A 24,335-nucleotide genomic window follows, 5' to 3' on the forward strand; every position below is an offset into this window, starting at 1 on the left:
GACAGGGTGGGGGTGCTGGGCTTCGAGGCCACCAAGCTGGGCCCCCCTCCTCCACAGCCCTGCACCTCGCTCTTATCTGCCATACGATGGGAACTTAGCCCCTTTCCTCCAGAGTTGACGGGAGAGTGAAATGAGGTCTTCCGAGTCACTGCCACTCATCCTGACCGCAGGCCCACACCCGGGCCTGACGTGAAGCCGGGCGGGGCTGCTCACGGGCCACCTCCGTGTACTTGCTTGGATGACCCTGAACAAGTCACGGAACCTCTCTGAACCTGTATGCCCCTCTGGAGGTGGAGCTGCTGGTGTGCCGGCCACAGGTTTAAACAAGGAAATGGGTGGAAGGCGTGTAGCTGCCAACCATTACGACCACCAAACCATCGTCCGTCCCCTCGAAGCCCCTGGCGCTGCCCAGCACACATCCAATTCTAAAACCACACCAGCTACCACCCTCTGCTCCCTTCCTAGGCTTCTGTCTCTGACTCTGCCCACAGGTCAGAGGACACCTTTGTGCCAATCATCAAGCACGGGAGACAGCCCTGATGCAGTAAGCCCCCTGGCAGTGGACCCCCCACGCACGTGGACCCCCAACCAGGGGTACCCCACGTGGACACCTGATGTTTCCTAGGAAGTAGAGGCAGGGCCTGGGCTGAGGTCTGCCCGTGTGTTTACACAAGCACAGGCAGAGTTCTCTATGTCTACACACAGGCATAGGGCCCCATACAGCTCTGGGCCAACGGTGACTGGTTTATCCTCCCTGGCACCCCCAGGACCCAGCACAACCAGGCACAGGGATTGGCCTTGGATAAACAGCGGTGGAACTAAGTGTGGAAATCTTGCCTATCGCAGAGACCCCTGTCTCTGAAAGGGCTCATCCACCATGGTCCCCAATGGGGGTGGGGGGCAGCCAGGAAATGCTGATGGGGGGCAACCCAAGTCATCATCAGAACAGAGGAGCAGAGTGGTGGGCAAGAGCCAAGGACGCCAGAGGGCATCCTTCTTGGTGGGACGCTCCCACCCAAAGACCCTCAGCGACTGCTGAGAAATACTGGCTCGTCCTACAACCTCCCTGCCTCATGTCAGCTGAGAAAAAAACACACCAAAGGGCTCAGCTTATCCAGCTTGAGGCAGAATGAAGACAAAGTCCTGAGTGACTCTGCCCCGTACCCCTTGAATCTCCAGCAGCCAACACACCATGTTTGGGTAGTCTGCCTGGTTTGGAGCCAAGAGAAAAAAAGCCTCCCTGTTTTGCAAAGCATCAGTTTCTCAGTCATGTCTGACTCTCTGTGACCCCCATGGACTGCAGCCCACTAGGCTCCTCTGTCCACAGGGATTCTCCAGGCCAGAATACTGGAGTGGGTAGCCATTCCCTTTTCCAGGGGATCCTCCTGACCCAGGGATTGAACCCGGGTCTCCTGCACTGCAGGAAGATTCTTTCCCATCTGAGCCACCAGGGAAGGCTATAGGAAGAAGGGAAACCTTCTTTTCCAGACCCCCGAGTGAAGGTGGGAGCTGCCCCTGGGTCATGGCTACACCTGTGTCAACCACACGCACAGGAGGACAGTGTGGCCCCCGGGGGGCGGGCGGCCCGCGCGGCCGCTCACCTCTCGGCCTGCAGCCGCTCCTGCTCCCTCTTCCGCTCCTGCTCGCGCTGCTCTGCCAGCTGCCGCTCCTGCTCTCGCTGCTCCGCCAGCCTCCTGGCCTCGGCTGCCTTCCGCAGCCGCTCCTGCTCCTCCTCCCTCCTCTTCTGCAGCAGCTCCTGGTGCCGCCGCTCCTCTTCCTCCTGTCAACAGGGAGCGTGGTCAGGGCCCGCAGGCCAGCCTGGGCCGCAGGGGCCACAGAGCGTCCGGGGAGGAAGAGGGGCGTGAGCCCAGGACACCCCACCAAAGCCCCGTCCACAAGGAGCACCTGACCGGCCTGAGAGGCACCCCGCAACAACTTTTCCTGCTGCAGCATGTTTACAGACTGGAGCCAGACCCTGGACCTGGGGGACACCGGGCGGGTCACACGAGCCCTCTGGCCTGGTTTGTCCTTGTTGATAAAACATGGACAACAGTTATGCCCCACCTCATGAGACTGCTGGGCTTATATACACGTCGCACTTAGAACAGTGGCTGGCGCTATGTAAACGCTTCGTGCGTTTCAGCCACTAGTCTTGCAACCCCCTAATGCCAGATTTGCATCCCCTAGAGTCACGAGCGACTGAACTGACTGACTGACTGACTGAGTCATAAGACTGAGGTCTCAGCAACAGGCAGGCCTGTAACTTATGTGCCGTGCTTAGTTGCTCAGCCGTGTCCGACTCTTTGTGTCCCCACGGACTGTAGTTCGCCAGGCTCCTCTGTCCATGGGGATTCTCCAGGCACGAATACTGGAGTGGGTTGCTCCTGACCCAGGGATCAAACCCAGGTCTCCCACATTGCAGGTGGATTCTTTACCATCTGAGCCACCAGGGAAGCCCTGTAATCTTAATCCTAATCCTCACAATAACCCTATCAAGTAGATACCACTGTTACCTGAAGGAAATGAAGCACAGAGAGGTCAAGGAACCCACCCAAGGTCACACAGCTAACAGGGCAGAAATGAAATTGGAAGTCTGGCTCCCGAGGCCATGGACTTAGCCCTCAAACTGCTGCCTCTGCAGAAAACACAAGGCAGGTCGCCGTCACCATCCCCATCTCCACAGCCTCTGCTGTAGCGCCTTCCGAGCTCGAGGCGACAAGATCCACCAGGATCAACCTGGTGCAGCGGCGCATGCCCAGCGGTCCTCGGGGTCCTGCGGACTCCCCCACCTCTTCCCTGCGGCTGCGCCCGGCGTTCGCACCTGCTGCAGCCACTTGAGCCTCCGTGCCTCCTCCTCCTGCTTCCTGCGCGCCTCCACCTCCTCCATCTTCTTAGCTGCTGCCTTCTTTCTGGCCTTCTCCTCTGCCAGCCGCTCCTCCTTGGCCTGCGGAGCCCATGCCCAGATGCCCGTCGGAACAGCCCCCTCACTCAACCCTTTAGAGGGGGGCTCAGTACTCTGCGTGACGGATACTCCAAGTCCCCATGTATCTGGCTTGCTCTCACAGCCCCGGAGAGGGGGCAGCCAGGAGCGCAGGGCTGTGCTCGCTCCAGAGCAGACCTTCCACCCTCCACGTGGAACAGAATGCAGGGCCCATGACGGACAGGAAGATACGGGGCAGGAGACCAGTAAGGTCCCCATGGGTCCAGTCAACTGAGCTGCCGCCCACAGCCCAGGCCCGCACCTTCTCTGTCTTCTCGTCGATCTGAGCAAACTTCTGCTCGATCTGCTTCTTCTTCTCCTCCTTCATCTGCTCCACCCGCTCCCGGGCCTGTAGCACCTTGCGGAGGCGCTCCTCGCGCTTCCTGTGGGCACACAGGCTGGTCACGGGGGCCCAGCGAGGCTGGGTGGGCTGCAGGGCATGGGGGCACTTACAGCTTCACCTCCTCCAGCCGCCGGCGCTTGTCCTCCTCCACCTTCTGCCTGCGGAGCTGCTCGGCCTCCTCCTTCCGCCGCAGGTTCTCCAGGCGCTGCCGCTCCTTCTCCTGGGGTGGGGGGTAGGGAGTGAGCGAGCACAGCCTGGTGCTGGGCCAGGATGACCCCCAGACGTTGCCCTGGGACCCCCACAGCAACCCCCCCTCCCAACCCTGACAGACAGGCAGCAGCACCAGACTGCTTCTGAGAGTCAAAGTCACCCCAAACGGGCCTCCATTCCCACCCAGATGGAGGCCTGGGGCTTCGGTCTCTCTCCTGGGGGAATCCAAAGGCCTCCCAGGGGCCTGAGACACGCGTGCCCTCACCTGGGCCTGGTCAAGTCCTGGGCAACACAAAAGTCAGGCTCAACATTGGATGTGTGTTCTGAGTCTAGATACGCAAAAAGTATATTTGAAAATAGAATGAAGAACGGGATTGGGAAGGGACAGAAAGGCAGTTTTTAAAGTTCCTGTTAATGTTCTATTTAAGGGGATGGGTGGGTGAAACTCAAAGTCGTTCAGTCCTGTCCGACTCTTTGCAACCCCATGGACTATACAGTCCATGGAATTCTCCAAGCCAGAATACTAGAGTGGGTAGCCGTTCTCTTCTCTAGAGGATCTTCCCAACCCAGGGATTGAACCCAGGTCTCCCGCATTGCAGGTGGATTCTTTACCAGCTGAGCCACAAGGGAAGCCCCTGGGTGGGTACGTGTATTAATTTTTTATTATATGTGTAATAACTTTATGACCGTACACACATAGTTTTGTGTGTATTAACTATTTCCTAACAGTTGAAAAAAAAAAGAAAAGATAATACTGCCATATGCTAACAGAGGTTTACTACAGGCTGCAGAGGTAGATGAGAGATGCCATGTTTTCTCTGTGCTTTTCACACTTCTTATGATATGGCTACATAATAATTTCAAAAACAACTTTTTAAAAGTATTAGTTGTTTCAGGGCTTCCCTAGCGGTTCAGTGATGAAGAATCTGCCTGTCAGTGCAGGGGACACGGGTTCAATCCCTGCACTATCACACCTGAAACTTTGAGAACTAAAGCCACAGGCCCCCTGCCAGATCCCAGCCTGACCGCTGACTGGTGCACCTGGACAGGTCCAAACAGCACTGTGAAGGCTTGGAAATCTGAACTGACGCTGGAACCACAGGCCACAGAAAGCAGGCTGGAACCACAGCCGGGACCAGCAGATTGCCACTAAAGTAAACAATAACATTCTCCATAAGATTTAAACAAGACCCAGTCTTCTAACATAGGGCTTCCCTGGTGGCTCAGACAGTAAAGAATCTGCCTGCAATGTGGGAGACCCAGGTTTGATCCCTGGGTCAGGAAGATCCCCTGGAGAAGGGAATGGCAGCCCACTCCAGTATTCTTGCCTGGAGAATTCCATGGACAGAGAAGCCTGGCAGGCTACAGCCCATGGGGTTGGAAAGAGTTGGATATGACTGAGCAACTTTAACTCACTCCTAACATCATATTCAAAATGTCCAGGATGCAATCCCAAATTACTCAGCATAAAAGAACCAGGGAAATCTTAACTTTCATGGGAAAAGACAATCAACAGACACCAATGCCAAGATGACATGTTGGAATTACCTGACAAAGACTTTAACGCAGCTATGACAAAAATGCTTTAATAAGTCATCAGAGGATTCTTAAGAAACTGGAAAAATAGAAACTCTCAGCAAGTAAAAGATCTAAAGAAGAATCAAATGGAAATTTTGGAACTAAAAATACAGTAACTGAAAAAAAAATTCAGTGGATGGACCCAACAGCAGAATGGAGAAAACCTGAAGATAAATCAATAAAAAGGATCCAGTCTAAGCACAGAAAGAAAAGATATTGAAGAAAACTTAACACAGCCTGAAGGAACTGTGGGATGACAACAAAAGGTTTATGAAATGCTGGGGAGAAAAAAAAAAAAAAAACGAACCTTGAAGAAATAATGGCTGAAAATGCCCAGAGCTGCTGAAAGATATAAATCTACAGATTAAAGTGAAGTGAAGTCGCTCAGTCGTGTCCGACTCTTTTCGACCCCATGGACTGTAGCCCACCAGGCTCCTCAGTCCATGAAATTTTCCAGGCAAGAGTACTGGAGTAGGTTCTCATTTCCTTCTCCAGGGGATCTTCCCAACCCAGGGATCAAACCTGGGTCTCCTGCACTGCAGGCAGATGCTTTACCATCTGAACCACCAGGGAAGCTGAGGTCATCAAAACTTAAACAGGATAAACCCAAGGAAACACATACCCAGCCAGAAAAGAATCAAACTGCTAATAACTTAATAATACAGGGCTTCCCTGATGACTGAGTGGTAAAGAATCCACCTGCCAATATAGGAGACATGGGTTTGATCCCTGGGCTGGGAGGATCCCGAGTGCTGTGGATCAGATAAGCCCACACGCCACAACAACTAAGCCTGTGCTCCAGAGCCCGGAACCCCGTAACTACTGAGCCCACGTGCCACAACTGCTGAGGCCCACGCACCTAGAGCCCATGCTCCACAATTAGAGAAGCCATGGCAATGAGAAGCCAGCGCGCCACAACTAGAGAGGAGCCCCCACCTGCCACAGGAGAAAAGCCTGCATGCCGCAACGAAGATCCAGCATAGCTTGAAAAAACAAAACAAACAAACAAAAAACCCACTTAATACAAAGGGAAAAAATCTGAAAAGCAAGCACCGGAAAAAAAGACACATTATCTAACAGGGAGCAATCATTTGACTGACATCAGAAAGTGTGGAGGCCAGACAGAAATGGCACATTTTAAGATTGCTAAAAGGAAAGAACTGTTACTTGAGAATTCCACTTATTCAGTGACAATATCCTTCATAAATGAACTTTCTCAAAGGAAAACTAGAGAATTTGCTGCCAGCAGACTTGTTCTCAAAAAATTGCTAAAGTGTGTTTTCCAGATGGAAGAGAAATGATAGCAGAAGAAAACATCAAAAATGCAGAACAGAAATGATTAACATCTGGGTAAATATCAACAGACTTCCTTTCCTCTCGAGTTTCTTTAAAATGTTTGACAGTTGAAAGCAAAAATTATTCTGCCAGGGCTGTCGATGTATGGAGATGAAACACGTAAGACAAGGTTCACACACAGCGGGGAGTCAAGGCGCCTACAGGTAACTGATAAGATACAGATGCTAAAGCGATTGTGAAAGTTAAGTATGTAATGGCTCAGAACAAACACCAAAAAACACTCAAAATGATACAGTCCAAATCGTGGAAGACAAATTAAAATGGAATACTAAAAAATGTTCAAGGGACCCCCAAAAGAAGGCAAGAAAGGGAAACAGAAGGAAAAAAATAACGTAACAGCCGACAATAATAAAACAGTAGACTTAAATCCTTAAATCCAAACATACAACAAAATAAATCAAAGACACTGTTAGATTTTAAAAAGAAAAGACAAAACAAAACCACCATGACTCAACTATATGCTGTCTACCAGAAAGTGACTTCAAATGTAATGGCTGAGATGCCAATCTCAAGAGGTATCGCCTGTCATGATTCCCCTCGTGACTCTCAAAAAGCCAGAACTATAGTGATGGAGAACATGGGTTGTGGGTAGGGGAGAGAGTTTTGGGGGGTGGAATGGAACTGCTCTGCACCCCAATTGTGGCAGGGGGTTACATAACCTATACTTTCACAAAGTATAGATTTTACTGTATGATCATTTTTAACATAAATTTTACTGTAAAGTTTTTTTTAGAAGATGGAAAGAGAAATGGAAACAGAGATGACCCTGAGCCTAGGAGCCAGGCTGGAGGAGGACGCTGGCCTTCAGGAGGCCCCCCAGGGAAGGAGCGGATGGCCTTTTGCTCTCCAACCACCCAGACCCAGAGGAACCCAGCGAGAAGCCACCCGCCTGCTGGCCTGTGAGGAAGCAGCGGGGAAACAAAGGCCACGCGGCACCCAGAGCGCCCACCCTCGCTTCCTGCCCCACCCTCCCCATGCGCCAGACTCCCGCTCCCAGCAGGGCTCAGAAAAACAGGCTCTTGTCCTGAAGTTCAGGTGTTAGGGTTTCCAGTCCAGGTCACAGAATTTATCCTGTTGCACTGTGAATCTCACAGAAGGAAAACAAGAGTTACTTATGCCATAGAACCTGTGCTTCCTCTCTGCCCCAACCCTGAGAGGTGGGCTGCTCCCCAGAGGCCCCCGTCAAGGCCAGGGCAGAGAGCAGGAAGAATCCAAAAGCTTGCACAGCCCCTTCCGCCTCCAGGGGCCTCAACTGAGCAGCGTCTCTGCCGTTCATCAGACTACCACTCCGTGCCGAGCCCTGTGCTGACACACAGTACTCTCTGGTTCACTGGGTCTGCACGAATGGACCATTGTCTCCACACTTCATAGCCAAGGAAATGCAGGCCCAAAGGTTAGGAAACCAGTCCAAGGCCACAGAGACCTGTGTAGGTCCCTTGGTCTCTTTGAGGACTGTCCTACCCACCAGATGCCCCGTGCAGAGACCTGGGCTCCCCACAGCTGGGAAGGGCAGCTTCCTGGATCCCTTGGTCATCCCCACAGGCCCTGTGAGGCTCCAAGCAGTCTGGGTGGGGCACAGGTAGTTCCTTGTAGGAGGAACAAGCCCAGGGCTGGTTCACTGCTGTGGGCACAGATGCCCAGCAGGGCCCTGGCACAAAAACAGGTGCATAAGGATGCCCCGGCCCTGTCCACTCAGATGGGACCAACCTTCTTGCAGGAGAGGCACAAGTTCAGGGCCTGCCTGTCCAGCTGTGGGGAAGCCCCTTGACTGCCAAGCTGAGGCCCTAAGACCCTCGGCTGGAGGCAGAAAGCCCTCCTGGTAGGAGACCCTTTAAAGCTCCAGTGGACACTAAAGGACTGCGGGGACTGTAGCTCTGCAGCTGCGCAAGAGACCCCGGGAGCCAGGACCGTGGCCCAAGCCAGTCCCAGTGCCCTACGGCTCCTTGCACACGGCCGGTAGTCCAGCCTAGCTCTGGGACATCTGAGAAGAGAACAGCTCCTGTGGCTTTCTTTCTGAAGGGATGACACTGACCGTTCCAGAAAGTGTCACCCGGCGGACCCGGCCCTCCTTTCCCCGCACTGCCCTGCCCCTCAAGGCAGCAGCTTAGGTCTGCGACCCAGTAAATCTCGGTGGCCTGGGATCAGAGAAGCCTTGTCTGTTCTCTTCACAGCCCCAGACCCTGAGGATGAGCCCAGCAACAGGGAAGAGGCAGGGAGGGAGGCCGGAAGGAGGTGGCCGGGGGGGTGGGGGGACACTGCAAGATGCGGCCCCGGGGACAGGCTGCAGGCCACACCCCCTCTGCTGCCTGCTGCCTCAGGGAGGCTCTGAGACTCCTCCTCCCAGCCTGCCAGCACCTTGGCTTCACCTCCCTCCTTTGGCCCCCCTTAACGCTCCCACCAATGATGTTAGTGCCTCTACAGGTGCTGTCAGTTTCAGAGACGGGGCCACAGCGGATAAGTGCTGCGTGGAGCTAGGTTACGAAGGAGGGGAAGGCCTTACTTACAACGAAGCTGCTCTGTGGAGGAGAGGAGACAGGGAAAAAGCCAAGAGTTAATGCCAGGTTGGGGGAGACCTAGAAGGCAGACCACCCTCCTGGTGATGCCAGCAAGTCTGCTTGGGGCCTGCCCACCTCTCACCAGCGTCTCCGTCACCTCCTCTGGCATCACCCAGCCCTCATCCCCAGCAAATCAGTGTCCACATGTGTCCTTCACTTTAACTACTCAGGCCACCGGGAGGGAATGGTGTGTGTGTGGGGATGGACAGTCATGGTGGTGGCCGGCCCAGGCCAGTTCTGTAACTTCCTGGCCCAGGACCCAGGGCCTGGGAGGCCACCCGGAGCCGGCCAAGCCTTGAGGTGGCCAGGCAGAGCCCAAGGGGATGGGACAGTCCCCAGAGGCTAGAGCTGGCCCCTGACCAGTGGGCCAGGCCACAGCCTGCCTTGGCCCAGACCCTGGCAGCTCCTCACCTTGGGGTCCACACGCAGAGGAGTGTTGCGCTTGATGAAGGATTTCATGATGTTGCCATGGGGGGTTGAGGTCGGGGTCATGAGCATCTGGTTCCTCTGCACCGTGTGCAGGAAGGTCCGGAGGGGCCGCACCACCTGCAGACGGGACCAGAGTCAGGCCCCGGGGGCAGGACAGACAGACCAGGGTCAGACCTCAGGGGGCGGGACAGACAGACCACAGACAGACAGACCAGAGTCAGACCCCGGGGGCAGAACAGACAGACCAGGGTCAGACCCCGGGGGGTGGGACAGACAGACCAGGGTCAGACCCCGGGGGCAGGACAGACAGACCAGGGTCAGACCCCAGGGGGCGGGACAGACAGATCAGGGTCAGACCCCAGAGGGCGGGACAGACAGACCAGGGTCAGACCCCGGGGGCGGGGCAGGGGCGCAGAGGGAGGACAGACGTGCACTCACCTTGCTGGCAGGACAGGGCGGGGAGGGGGTCTTGCTCCTGGGGGGCTGCAGCTCCTCATCCTCCAGCTGCTGCTCTTCGTCCAGCTCATTCACCGCCTGCTTGTAGCTGCGCTTCCTCCTGCCGAGGCATGGAGGCAGCAGTGTCAGGGGGCCGGCCCTGGTGTCCTCCCCAGCGCCCCCGCCACGCCCCAGAAAAGGTGCCTCCCAGTGAACAGAACTGGGCCCAGCCCCCAAGACTCCAGCCTGAAAGGTACCGCAGAGGTGAGTCTCCCTGACTGACCCTCTGCTGCCTGGTCAGAGGAGGGGAAATGAACCAGTCTAAGGTCATGTGGCCAGGAAGATGGGGTCTGGGATTCCGTCACCCACCCCCAGGCCAGGCTCACCCCGCAGCACGAAGCTGTCTCCTTTATTAAGTGAGAGCACCAGGCCCCACCTCTGCCGAGAGGAAACACAGGTGCCCACCCTCCCCAGCCAAGGACTCAGGGTTCATGCCCCTCTGGGTCCCTCTGAATGGTGGCCCGCATGCCCCTTCCCGGATGCAAACCTGACACTGTGGGGTGGCTCCTTGGGGCCATCTGCCTGGTCAGTCTCGGCCTCTGTGGAGAGAGCAGGTTCAGGGGGATGGCAGGGAGGGTGGGGAGGGGTCCAGGGAAGGGGCCCACAGGCAGCAGCCCTGGCAGGGGCAAAGCTCTCTTCCCAGCATATCTCGGGGTGGCCAGGGGCAGGAGCATCCGCCTTAGCACCGTCTGGTCCTGACATATCTTGGGACGTGCAGAGCCAGCATGCTGCCCCCAGTCCACAGAGCCCTTGTCCCCAGGCCTGGCCTCCGGGGTGAAAACAGTGAGACAGTCCCATCGAGGTGGCCCCAAGCATGTCCCACCTGCCTTTAATACTGAGAGCCCAGTTGTCCCCTCTCCCCAGCCTAACACTAACATGGGGTGACTTTCATGGGAAGAATTGGAAGCTGCTAGCTCTAACAGGCCCCTGGGCTGGCTTCAAAACCTGACCTCTCCGGCCCTTTCCGCTGGGGGTGGCACAGGGGTGGGAGTGGGGTGCTCCCGAGCAGGGTCAACATGTGGGGTGCGAGTCAGGTTTTGTTTCCCTGGCAAGAGAAGGGGCCGATCCCTCCCTTGGTTCTTCAACACTATTACAGTTTTACATTTCTATTTTTTGGGGGCGGCCACACCATGTGGCATGCAGGATCTTGGTTCCCCAGCCAGGGATTGAACCCATGCCCCCTGCAGTAGAAGTGTGGTGTCTTAGCCACTGGACTGTCAGGGAAGTCCCTCACAACACTCTCTACTCCAAAGGGTTCTGGCAGCGACCCCTGAGGTCTGTGGGGCTGGCGTGGCTGTTGTCCCTAACCCAGTCATGAAGCCAGGGAGCCACGTTCAAGCCCCCTCAGTTACTGCACTTTGAACCAGGGGAGCTGCGGGCGGGGCTCCAGAGCCCTCAGTGCTCCTGCCCTTTCAGCCGGGAGACCCAGAGGTGAGAAGTGAGCCAGCGGCAGACAAAACACAAGGCCATGTGCTCACACCCCAGCACCCAGCCCTCCCTGTTCCCCACCCTGGAGGGAGGCTCGAGGCTTTGACCTGGCATGTTCACAGTTACTGCCCTACTTCAGGTCCCCCCACCCCAGCCTCCTGGACCAACTGGCCACGGCCACCCAATTGCACCCAGCAGCAGCTTCAGCCAAAAGGTGGGAGATGAAACATGTAGACTCAAGGAGATTTCTGCACCCCAGGTCTCATGTACCCTCAGCCTGTCAGCCCAGAAACCCAGCCTTGCCCCTCTTTGGAGAGAAAGCCAGGCAGAGGCTACCAAGGCCTGCACAGCCCTGAGCGTCCCTCACCAGCAGGTCAGGAGACTCACCCTGCCACCCTTCACACTCACCCTGGCTGCTGGCTGCAGGCTGTGAGCTGGGTGGGCTAAGGGTGATGTTGGTGGTGCTGCGGAGCTGCAAGGCCCCGCCATTGTTCTTGGGGACCTAAGGGAAGAACCAAGGCTTCAGGAGTCTGCCCCTGGGACTCGGAGACCTCGAGCCCACCCCTCCCTGGCCTGCCCACTTACCTCTGGCTCGGCTGCCTCCTTAGGCTCAGCTTCCTTGCTGGGTTCCTCCTCTTTTGGGCTGGAAGCAGAGCAGGGGGCACTGTGGGACCCACCATGCCCAAGCCTCCCCATGGGAGCCCCTCTCCCCTGCCCTGGGGGAGCGAGCCAGGAGGGGTCCATCAGATGCCCCAGACTGGACTACAGCCCCACAGCCTCAGGCGGGCAGGGCAGCCAGAGCCACATGCTGGATGCTTTAAGTCTGCGGCCTGGGCAGACGAGGGGTGTTAGCTTCTGAGTCTGGCTTCACTTAGATCCCATCGGGGCCTGGGTTCTGGATGTCAGCCCTTTCCCAGCTCCCTGTCAACCTGGTTGGCCAGAATGAGCCACGTCTCATTGAGGTCTCTCCTCCATTCACCATGGGACCGGCAAAGCCAGTGGGTCTGCCCATCCCCAGCACCAACCCTCTGCTCCAGAGCACGGGCCGCGGGGGTTGGGGGACTGCGGTAGTTTCAGGGATGGCAGGACGTGGCCTCCTGGAAAAGGGGCGCTGGCCCCAAGCGCTGCCGGGGTATAAATGGAGCAGCTCCGATCCCCACGCCGCACACTCCAGGAGGAAGTGACTCCTCATGACTGTGCTGGCTCACCCTCAGGGCTTTGGATTTGACAACCTATGGAGCCCTGGCCCCAGGGTAAGGCTTGGAGGGGCCAGGGCTGATGAGGGATGTTGACAAGCAATGTGGGAAGACCTGGCACCGGTGGGGCACTTCCTGGTAAAACTGGGGCAGGGGCAGGGGGCAGTGGTGGGCCGCTCAGGAGTGGTTCCCAAGGAAAGGGAAGGCTCAGGCACAGGAAACGCCTTCACCCCGGGGGGCTCACCTGGAAAGGGCCTGCAGTGTGTGTGCCGGGCCAGCCCCGGGAAGGTCCCCAAGCCCCAGAACTCAACTCACCTGACTTTCTGGGGCACCTCAACATTCAGGAGCCTCTCCAGGTAACTGTGGCCTGACGGGAAAGTAAAGGGACAAAAAGACGCCCTCAGAACCGGCCTGGTCTGTCCAAGAAGTCCAGGGCAGCCAGGCTCTGCTGGGGGCTCGCTGCGTCTCTCTGCAGCAGACACCATCACCTGCTGACCCATCCCCTTCACTCGACTCAGACCCCCTCACCCCACAGACCCCTTCCTTCACTCGTCACAGGCCCCCTTACCCCGAAGACCCTCCCTTCACTAGTCATAGACCCCTCCCTTCACTAGTCACAGACCTCATTCATCGGCAGACCTCTCCCTTCACTAGTTACAGACCCCTTCACCCCACAGACCCCTCCCATCACTAGTCACAAACCCCTTCCACCCGCAGACCCCTCTCTTCACTAGTCACAGACCTCATTCACCTGCAGACCCCTCCCTTCACTAGTCAGACCCCTCCCTTCACTAGTCACAGACCCCTCCACCCCACAGACCCCTCCCTTCACTTCAGACCCTCTCTTCACCCCACCGACCCCCCTGTCTTCACTAGTCACAGACCCCCTCGCCCCACAGACCCCTCCCTTCACTAGTCACAGACCCCCTCACCCCACAGACCCCTCTCTTCACTCCACAGACCCCTGTCTTGACTAGTCAGAGACCCCCTCACCCCACAGACCCCTCCCTTCACTAGTCAGAGACCCCCTCACCCCACAGACCCCTCTGTTCACCCCATAGACCCCTCTTCACCCCACAGACCCCTGTCTTCACTAGCCACAGACCCCCTCACCCCACAGACCCCTCCAATCACCCCACAGATCCCTCCCTTCACTAGTCACAGACCCCCCTCCACCTCCAGACCCCTCCCTTCACTAGTCACAGATCCCTTTACCCCACAGACCCCTCCCTTCACTAGTCACAGACCCCTTCACCTGCAGACTCCTCCCTTCACTAGTCAGACCCCTCCCTTCACTAGTCACAGACCCCCTCCACCCCACAGACCCCTCCCTTCACTAGTCACAGACCGCCTCCACCTGCAGACCCCTCCCTTCACTAGTCACAGACCCCTCCACCCCACAGACCCCTCCCTTCACTAGTCACAGACCGCCTCCACCTGCAGACCCCTCCCTTCACTAGTCACAGACCCCCTCAGACCTCCTTACCCCAAGACCCCTCCCTTCACTAGTCATGGACCCCCTCACCCTACAGACCCCTCCCATCACTAGTCATGACCCCTCACCCCTGCAGACCCCTCCCTTCACTAGTCCCGGACCCCTCAGACCCCTCCACCTGCAGACCCTCCTTCACTAGTCATGGACCCCTCACCCTAGACCCTCCCACCCTCCCCCCGCGGACCCTTCCTTCACTGGACCCATCACCCCTACCCCCTCCACCTGCCTCCCACACTAGTCACAGACCCCTCCACCCCACAGACCCCTCCCTTCACTAGTCACAGACCCCCTCCACCTGCAGACCCCTCCCTTCACTAGTCCTGGACCCCCTCAGACCCCCCTTACCCCCACCTGCAGACCCCTCCCTTCACTAGTCACCCCAGACCCCCCCCAGAAACCCCCCCTTCACTAGTCACAGACCCCCTCCACCCCAGACCCCTCCCTTCACTAGTCACAGACCCCTCCACCTTCCCCTCCTTCACTAGTCACAGACCCCTCCCTTCACTAGTCACAGACCCCCCTCCACCTGCAGACCCCTCCCTTCACTAGTCCCGGACCCCCTGAGAACCCCTCACCCTACAGACCCCTCCCTTCACTAGTCACGGAACCTCTCACCCTACAGACCCCTCCCATCACTAGTCACAGACCCCTCCATCCTGCAGACCCCTCCCTTCACTAGTCACGGACCCCCTCACACCCCCTTATCCTAACCCCTGCCTTCACTAGTCACCCTCACCTACCCCCCTCCCCACTACAGACCCCCACCCCACAGCCCTCCTTCACTAGACACAGACCCCTCCACCCCACAGATCCCTCCCTTCACTAGACACAGACCCCCTCCACCTGCAGACCCCTCTCTTCACTAGTCACAGACCCCTTCACCCCACAGACCTGTCCCTTCACTAGTCACAGACCCCCTCCACCTGCAAACCCCTCTTCACTAGTCACAGACCCCTCCTGCAGACCCCTCCCATCACTAGTCACAGACCCCCTCCACCTGCAGACCCCTCCCTCACTAGTCACAGACCCCCTCCACCTGCAGACCCCTCCCATCACTAGTCACAGACCCCCTCCACCTGCAGACCCCTCCCTCACTAGTCACAGACCACCCCCAACCTACAGACCCCTCCCATCACTAGTCACAGACCCCCTCCACCCGCAGACCCCTCCCTTCACTAGTCACAGATCCCCTCAGCCCACAGACCCCTCCCTTCACTAGTCACAGACCCCCTCAGCCCACAGACCCCTCCCTTCACTACCACAGGTCCTCCCCATCCTGTAGACCCCTCCCTTCACTAGACCCAGACCCCCTCCAACCCACAGACTTCTCCCCGTTCCCGGGGTGCATAGCCCTTCAGTCAGCACTCCCTTGACTCCTCACACCTTCCACAGAGCTGCTGCCTGAATGTCTCCTGCTACTCCATAGCTGGTAACAAGCCCCTCCAAGGACAAAGTTCACTGGGCTGGGAGTCTCTGGAGAGAGGGACAATGCCGGGCTTCGGGCCTCCACCTTCCAGCACAGGCTGAACACAAAGCCTCAGATGCATTCAGCAAACACACGTCGAGGGCCTACTATGCACCAGGCCCTGGGGACCCAAGAGAGCACACCAGACGGGCCACAAGCTGGTCTAGACAATCACCAGATAATCCTGTGGCTGACATGTGCATGTGTCACAACAGGAAAGAGGAGAGGACTTGGAAAGCCTATGATGGGGAGACAAGCTGGTCTGGAGGCTGGGAAGTGAAGTGCAAGAAAGCTGCAAAGGAGGGGCGGGGGGGATGTCTGGGCCAGTAGTTCTGAGTGTAGTCTGAGAGCTGAGGGCCCAAGAGTACTCTTTCGGGGGCACTCACAAGGTCTTAACTATTTTCACCATAATACCAAAACTGCAACTAAAGATCCCGCATGCTGCCACAAAGATCAAAGATCCCGCGTGGCCCAAGTAAGACGTGGCACAGTCAAATAAGTAAGCATTAAAAAAAAAAAAAAAAAAAAAAACCACCTCACAGCCAAATAAATAGTAAATAAAATATTTTTAAAATAAATAAACTCGGAGAAGGCACTGGCGACCCACTCCAGTACTCTTGCCTGGAAACTCCCATGGACGGAGGAGCCTGGTGGGCTGCAGTCGGACACGACTGAGCGACTTCACTTTCACTTTTCACTTTCATGCATTGGAGAAGGAAATGGCAACCCACTCCAGTGTTCTTGCCTGGAGAATCCCAGGGACGGGGGAGCCTGGTGGGCTGCTGTCTATGGGGTCACACAGAGTCGGACACGACTGACGTGACTTAGCAGCAGCAGCAGGTAAAATGTTAATGGGTAATTTGAGAGTAGGTGAATGAGCCACAACGGCCTAAACCATTGATGTCATCTTGGCATCACCGAAAGAACCACCAACCAGACTTAGATGCCTGTGTTCGAACAGAGCAGGAAGGACACGGCACCACTGGTGGAGCATTCTCATCCAGACAAAAACCTCGTGTGAATAGGCATTCTCTAGACTGTACTACTAACTGACAGGAAATGTGGAAGATAAACGATCTAAAGGACACAGAAAGAAAACATTCTTGAATCTAAAATGGGGTCTTTCTACTTGAAAAAAAAAAATGAACCAGTTTTCTGGAACAAATCAAAGGAATGAAAAGGAAACCAGGGTAATAATAGTGAGACATAAAAGACAAGGTGTGAAATCTAAAAGACAAATTAACAAACAAAACAGAAACATGAGTTATAGAGAGAGAGCCGGACAGGATGGGGTAGGAAAAGGAGAGAAATAGGTGAGGGAGATTGCAAGGAATCAATTTCCAGTTCAAAACTGAAGTGAGTCACAGATATAAGATGTACAGTGTGGGAAACAATCAATAATAATGTAACCTCTTTGTATCATGACATTAACAACTGTACTTATCACGCATTTTGAAATGTACAGAAACATTGAATCACTATATTGTGTAACAGGAAATGTTATATGATTCTGTTGCAGATAAAATATAACTCAAAAACAAACTCATAGAAAAAGAGAACAGATTTAGGGTTACCAGAGGCATGAGGTGGAGGGAGGGGGATGGAGGAAGGATGTCAAAAGGTACAAACTTCCAGCTACAAGATAGCTAAGTACTAGGGGTATAATGTACAAAATGATAAATATAATCCATGCTACTCATGTACAGTCAAAGCTATGGTTTCTCCAGTGGTCATGTATGGATGTGAGAGTTGGACCATAAAGAAGGCTGAGCATCAAAGAATTGACACTTTTGAACCGTGATGTTGGAGAACACTCTTGAGAGTCCCTTGGACTGCAAGGAGATCAAACCAGTCAATCCTAAAGGAAAATAATCCTGAATATTCATTGAAAGGACTGTTGCTGAAGCTCCAATACTTTGGCCATCTGATGCAAAGAGCTGACTCACTGGAAAAGACCCTGATGCTGGGCAAGACTGAGGGCAGGAGGAGAAGGGGATGACAGAGGAAGAGATGGTTGGATGGCATCACCGACTCAATGGACATGAGTTTGGGTAAACTCTGGGAGTTGGTGATGGACAGGGAGGCCTGGCGTGCTGCGGTTCATGCGCAGGGGTCACAAAGAGTCAGACATGACTGAGCGACTGAACTGAACTGATCTCAATAAAATTAGGAAAAAAACTAAAAATAAATAAATAAACTTAAGTACATATCTTTTTAATACACTATGTCATAAAGTAGAATGTATGCAAAATGCCCTTGGGCTGCACAGCCAAATCTCTAAAAAGCACAGGGGTCTGAGGGCTCACCTGAACTGGTCCCACCCCCTCCCTTTTCTTTTTAAACAGAATGCTGTTTTTAAGTCAAAGAACAACTGACAACCTATGGCTCAACAAGCTTGGGTGTCTGGCAGATACTGTCTTAGAAATGAACAAAGGGAGCCTGTCCCTTCAAATCAAATGAACAGGATTTGTTGCCAAGAATAAAAAACTGAGCCCCACAAAAAGTCAAAACCGCCATGAACTTCACAGCTTCCTGATACCTAAAAACCTTTCTGATGAGACCAGAACACAAACGTGCTCCTTTAAGACAATATATAATAGAGTGTGTCAACACCTGGAAGATATGCGTAACTCCACACGCTTGAGAGTACGCACAAATTAATTGGAAGAAAAAAGAGAATACACAACAAAACGCTTTCTAAGTCCTCTTCCCTTTTCCAACTAGATTTCTGTGTGAGGCCAGATTTTCGTCACAGACTTGAACCCAAATAGCACAGTGCAACAGACTGAACGCAGCACCCAGCCGCCTTCTTCTAAGCCACCCATAAATGGGATTTACAACATGAGAACAATGCCAGTCTCCTCACCACATTTGTTTGGGAAACAGTTATTTTTAAAAAAAAAAAAAAGAAAGAAAAACTAACCTTAATAGGTTTGTTACTCTTAAAGTATTAAGTAACTACCCACAGATAAGAGTCCTCATAATCAAAAGCTCTCCTGAGGCCACAAATTGAGAGATGCCAGTCTAGGCAGAAGGAACAGCATCTGCAAAGGCCATGAGGCAGGAAGAAGCAGGCTTTGCGGAGCATCTGAGCCACGGGGGCATGGCCAGACGTTAAGGCAGAGGATGGGAGGCCGGAAGCAGGGACCTTCCTTCTGTGAGGTTTCCAGGTGGCTCAGACGATAGAGAATCTGTCTGCAGTGCAGTAGACCAGGGTTTGATCCCTGGGTTGGGAGGATCCCCTGGAGAAGGGAACGGCAACCCACTCCAGTATTCTTGCCTGGAAAATTTCATGGACAGAGGAGCCTGGCAGACTATAGTCCATGGGGTCGCAGAGTCAGACAGACTGAGCGACTTTTACTAGTGGGGAGGCAGGCCTGGGGGAGTCGGGTGGAGAACAGGGGCAGGCTCCTATTTGCGGTGTCCGCAGCCAGGAGACTCCTCCCACCCCCTGCCTCCCATCCCAGCTCAGGGCTTGCTGATGAGGGGGCTGAAAGGTGAGAAGACGCCCATGTGACCACACAGAAGTGTGCAAAGACTTCTCTGGAATGTTAAGTGCTGACTCAAGCCATTAGGGCTTTAGAACAGGTCTGGTGGCAGGGCGAAGGCCTAGAGAGGGGCCGAGGGGCTGTTTCCCCATGCAGAGCTGGGCGGGGCACCTGGGGAGAAGCCCGGCCTGTAAAAGCCCTGCAGAAACCGGGGGCAGTGGCCCTGGCCCCACCCGACCACTTTAGAGACCACTTCTTTGCCCAGTGAATTGTGGCCAACCGTGCTCCGTGCCAGGAGTTCAGGGGTTAATGCCTCCACCCAGCAGCCCCTCCCAAGGGCTCCACACTGGCTCCAGAGGCGCCAGTCCCGTTACTGGTGGCCCCTGCTGCAGGTGCTTCCTCTCCCTCCCATAGTAACAGGCTCTTCTCAAATCCTGACATTGAGGGCTGCTTCCGGGGAACCCAAACTAAGACCCCCACCTCTAAGCTGCCCACCCAGCTAAGTCCCAGGGCCCGGGTGTCAGGAAGGCCTCCAGGAAGCCCTCTCGCCCTTCCCTGCTCCACATCCTTGAGCGCCCTAGGAGGCTCAGCTAGGCCACTCCTCGGTTGAGCTGTAGGGACACAGGCTGACTGTGGTTTTATCATCTAGTTTTGTTTTGCATGAATGAGCTGTACCATACCCAACCACTAAGATGGGTCTTCTACCCACACTCAAGGCAGGCATTCTTACCATTTAACAGATGGGAAAACTGAGGTTCTGAGAAGGGTATGCCCCAGGTCCTGCAGGCTCTAGTGTCTCCAGGGCTTAACCACCTTGTCTGACTGTCTTCCTTCCATAGGACTGAAGCCCACCTGTGTTTAGGGCGGGGGCCAAGTTGTTCAGTCACTAAGTCATGTCCAACTTCTTTGCGACCCCATGGACTGCAGCCCACCAGGCTTCCCCTCCATGGGATTCCCCAGGCAAGAATACTGAAGTGGGTTGCCATTTCCTTCTCCAGGGAAAAGACTGGCTTAAGAGTATCCAGATGTCTGAACCAGAAGCGTGGGGAGGGCCTTGAGGGTCTCTCCCTGACCCTCCCTCTAGAATTCCAGGTCTGCTCTCCCCCTTGGGCCCAGGATGAGATTCACACCTAAGGAAATCCCCATCCCCAAGACAGGTCAGAACCATCTGGGCCCTTCTGAGAATCCAAGTATGGTCAGTGTGTCAGACCACAGGTCTGCATGGGCTGCCGGCTATGTGTCCCTGAGCCCCAGACCCTGGAGCAAGCCCTTCCCCAGGCAGGGAAGAAACTGGGCCAGGCCCTCACCTGCCTGATGCCCGCCCTGAGGTTTTCCACCTGGCCTCCTTGGCAAGTGGCCCGCCATCCTAGAAAGGACGAAACACAGGGGGCTCTAACCCCAGCTTCCCAACTTAACAGACTCAGTGGCCTCCTCAAGCCTCAGTTTCATTAATGTAAAAGCCTGGCTTGTCCCTCCACCACCCCAGGACCTCATCGCCCTCCTGCTGGACCCTGCAGCCTCCTCCCTGGACTCTCTGCCCTGTTCCTTCTCTTCTTGGTTGTTTTTCACACAGTGCTGAAACCTTCCAACAACCATTGAGGGGCCACATCCTTCGTGCGGTCAAGCTCGAGTCCCAGATACCCCACCACTGGCCAGTTCAGGCCTCAGGGTCTCCATACAAGATGTTCCCTCTGCCAGGAATACCTTTTCCTGAATTTTTCCACTAGGCAAAAGCCCAGGAAGCCTTCGCAACCCTCCCAGCTCAGACCCCACCTCCTCCATGCAGACAGCCCTGACTCTTAGAGCTGCCTGTCCTTCTCTGTGGCCCACGACACCTGCTCCCACCTGGGACAAGGATCCCTGGAGCTGGGATCAGATGATGACAAAGCAGCTAACGTCACAGCCCCTTCTCCATGCAGCCACTGTTCTAAGCATCCTATGTGCGTTAACAAGAAAACCTCCCAAGGACCCTTTGAGGTGATGCTATTATTATCAGCCGACACACGAGAAACTGAAGCTCGTGAAGGAATTCCTGTAACTTGCCCGAGGTCACGGGGCGGGTAAAGGGTCAACCTGGCACTCAAACCCAGCCATGTGTCCCTCCCAGAATTCATCTCTCTTCACCTCGGTATCTCCAGGCCCTACAATTATGCCAACAGGAGGTGGTCCATAAGCAGGCTGAATCTAAGAGAGTCTGGGCAGGAGGGAAGGGGAACACGCCGGCCCTGGGGGACAGGCCCAGGTCTGAGCTCAGCATGGCATTAACCATGGGGACACTGGAAAACAGCGCTGGACCTCAATTTTCTCTTTCGGAAAACAAAAGCGCTGGATCGAATCTGCTCTGTCCAACATGGCAGCCACGAGCTTTGTGTGGCAACTTAAATCAGAAATAAATAAAACGTAATAAAACTAAAAATTCAGCTCCTCGATCAAAGGAGCCACATTTTGAAGGCTCTATAGCCACACGTGGCTAGCTAGTGGCTACTGTGTGGGATGGCACAGATCTGGGACAGTCACATCATCACAGAAAGTTCTGTGGACAGCTCCTTACTTAGAGGGCCCCCGACACCCTCCGCTGAGCCAGGCACAAAGGACCACCCTCTGCAGTTTTGCCCCACGCCGAGCCACGACTCACAGATGATGCGGGCGGAGGCAGTTGGCTCTTTGGCAGCCTTCCTGGCGATCCTTCTGCTTGATCGTCGGACGGTGCTCTCTTCTTTGGAAACTGGGGAGCGATTCTGGGCCAGGGAGGCCTGGGGGCCCGGGGAGGATGGGGCGATCAGGCTGCGCCGCACGGACTGCCGGTCCACACGGGCTCCCACTGGGGTGGAGAAGTTATCTGGCTGGAGGGGAGCCAGCACCCGCTCCCGCCATGGGGAGGCGGGAGAGCTGGGTGAGTCCTGCGGGCCTGGGGCGGCCGCCGCAATCCGGAGCTTGGAGGCAGACCTTCCTGCCCCGGCCCCTCGGCCCTTGGGGTCCCGAGGTGTAGTCATCAGGGAGCTCACGGTGACAGACTCCAGCCTTCCCGCCTCTGCCTTCTGGGGTGTTGAATCCTCATCCGAGCTCGAGGGGATGTGGGAGGCCGGGGCCAGGGTAGAGGTCGGAGCCAGGGCAGACTGGAGGTGATCGAGGTACTGCTCGGCGCTCCTGCGCTCACTGGCACCGATCTCTACCGCAGGCACCAGCTGGCACTGGGTTGGGCTCTCCTTGGGATTCTTTGTCAGGACAGTGGGAGACCTGCAGGTGGGTGAAGGAGGGGCGGTAGCCACAGAGGCGGCCGCCGCTGCAGCGGCAGCCCGGGTCACGCGCTGCAGGACAGAGCCGTTCTCGCCCACCATCGTGGCCAGCTTCTCCACCTTGTCCTTGCTGCGGAGGTGCCGGGAGATCCGCTGGCTGCTCCGCGTCTTTCTGCGGGACAACCTGGTAGAGGGGGCGGAGCAGAAGCTGAGGCGACCCAGTGAAGCGGGGAGGCTGCCCACAATTCCAGCTGGAGGAGCTGCCAACTCCAGGGGCCTCTGAAGCTTGGAGGCAGAAGACTGGGGTTCCAATTCAGGCTCTGCCACCTGTAGCCAAGACACCCCAGGTGCTCTTCTCTGAGCCTCAGTCTCCCTATCTGTGAACTGGGATGATGCCAGTCCTCACAAGACCGCTGGGAAGATTAAATTCCCATAAACCTCCTGCTGACTGGGTCAGACTGGGCCAAGCACCCTGCTGGCGGAATCGCTCCTTCTGTCGCTTAATCCACCAGACAGTCCCCGGGAGGCAGGGACCCTCATCCTCACTTTAGATTTCAGAAACTTGAGGTTCAGAAAGGTGGAACATTAACCCAAGGACACACAGTTGCTACGCAGCAGAGCTGAGGTGTACACCCAGGACCATCTGACTCCAAGACCCAGCCTCTTTCCCCTGGTACTCTGAAACCCACGGTCGTTACAGGGGCAGTTAGAACCAGCATAGCAACAGGGAGCTGGGAGACAGCCAGCCCCCAGTCTACACCTCTGGTCACTCTCCCCCAAGCAGAAAGTCAGATTCTCTTGCTTCTCCCACCTCCAGAAACCCTCCCCATCCTCCGAGGCCCAGATCAAACACCACCCCTACCTAACGCACACAAGCTCTGGACTCCACAGTCTCCAGCCCTGCTTCATTTCCCTCAGCATGGCGCACGCAGTGCCCACTGCTCCTGATCTCAGTTAACACCTTTGAATCAAACTCTCCTTGTGGCCACCAAGCCTCCCGCCCCTCCTACCTTTTCCGGACGGGGTCTCTGTTTTCGTCCTGAGTGGAAGAAATTCGTCTCTTCTTCCGTCGGTTCTTCTGCGAAGGCGTTCTGGGCATCAGCTCAGGCTCTTTGCTGAATTCTCTGTTTGGTACGAAGACAGTGATGGTCGAGGCTGCCTGGAAACCACTGCCCCTCCCCCACCCAGCCAGACAGCTGCCCCTTTCCTGACAGCTGCTGGTCAAGCTGGGGTGACCAGTACCAAGCAAGCGCTCCAAGGCTGCGTAAGAGTCACCGCCAGGCACCTGGGGCTTCCTCAGGTAGACAAAGCAGGGGAGCAAGGTTGCCAGGCAGCCCTACCTTCTGAGGCGCAGGCCAACCCCTCTCCCTAGCCCGAGCATCTGGGGCACTCAGGAAGGACCCCTGGCAGCCTGTCTTGCCCGGCAGGTGGGGAAGTGCCCTAAAGCCGCAGCAGCCAGGCAGCGGTGCGTCCTGCCAGGGCGCCCCCCTCTTGCCGCCGCCCCCGCCCCCCCAGCCCCGCACCTGGTGAACATGCGCTGGGCCTCTTCCTCGATCTCCTCCAGCCACACCATGTCCTTATTGTCCACATTGCAGACAAACTCCAGGAGCTTCTGGTCACATAGCTCCAGCAAGTGAATGGGCCCCTGGGCTGTTGTCCCCATGGTGGCTCTGCCTGGAGAAAGCAGAGACAAGAGACATGGGGGCTCAGGCTGGAATCTTCACATTGTTCAAACACCAACCCCTCCCCAGCCCCATACGACACTTTCCACAGAAGTCCATGCTGCCCAGGCAATTCTGGGATCAATGGACCTCATTACAAATGGCCTTCCTGGGTTCAGGAGAAACTGCAGTCCCACCAGGTAGGACCCCTTGACCTGCCCACACACAGGCCTGCTCTTACCCACTCCTCTTACTGCCTGAAGGTGATTGAGGGCCACCTTAAGGGACACCTAGGGGCTTCCCTGGTGGCCCAGACAGTAAAGAATCTGCCTGCAGTGCATAGGGATCGATCCCTGCATAGGGAAGATCCCCTGGAGAAGGGAATGGTAACCCACTCCAGTATTCTTGCCTGGAGAATCC

At 55.7% G+C, this 24,335-nt stretch overlaps 1 protein-coding gene across 2 annotated transcripts in view; it reads right to left on the reverse strand.

The window, feature by feature from the left end:
• The window catches only part of INCENP (inner centromere protein), a 31,690-nt gene that overhangs the window by 4,387 nt on the left and 2,968 nt on the right, over window positions 1-24,335 (reverse strand). The window contains exons 2-15 of one of the 2 annotated variants that reach the window (XM_070359185.1): window positions 23,778-23,928; window positions 23,265-23,378; window positions 21,654-22,438; window positions 12,886-12,937; window positions 11,960-12,017; window positions 11,783-11,876; window positions 10,434-10,485; window positions 9,890-10,007; window positions 9,434-9,568; window positions 8,972-8,983; window positions 3,434-3,543; window positions 3,243-3,363; window positions 2,822-2,944; window positions 1,602-1,780 (exon numbers count right to left, since the gene is read on the reverse strand). In XM_070359185.1, coding sequence (XP_070215286.1) covers window positions 1,602-1,780; window positions 2,822-2,944; window positions 3,243-3,363; window positions 3,434-3,543; window positions 8,972-8,983; window positions 9,434-9,568; window positions 9,890-10,007; window positions 10,434-10,485; window positions 11,783-11,876; window positions 11,960-12,017; window positions 12,886-12,937; window positions 21,654-22,438; window positions 23,265-23,378; window positions 23,778-23,917 — 2,093 coding nt within the window. In that variant the 5' untranslated portion in view covers window positions 23,918-23,928. The remainder of the gene's footprint in view (window positions 1-1,601; window positions 1,781-2,821; window positions 2,945-3,242; window positions 3,364-3,433; window positions 3,544-8,971; window positions 8,984-9,433; window positions 9,569-9,889; window positions 10,008-10,433; window positions 10,486-11,782; window positions 11,877-11,959; window positions 12,018-12,885; window positions 12,938-21,653; window positions 22,439-23,264; window positions 23,379-23,777; window positions 23,929-24,335) is intronic. The other variant, XM_070359186.1, reaches the window with a different exon arrangement.

Source organism: Bos mutus, chromosome 22 (genome assembly GCF_027580195.1).
Source record: "Bos mutus isolate GX-2022 chromosome 22, NWIPB_WYAK_1.1, whole genome shotgun sequence".
Classification (NCBI taxonomy): Eukaryota; Metazoa; Chordata; class Mammalia; order Artiodactyla; family Bovidae; genus Bos; species Bos mutus.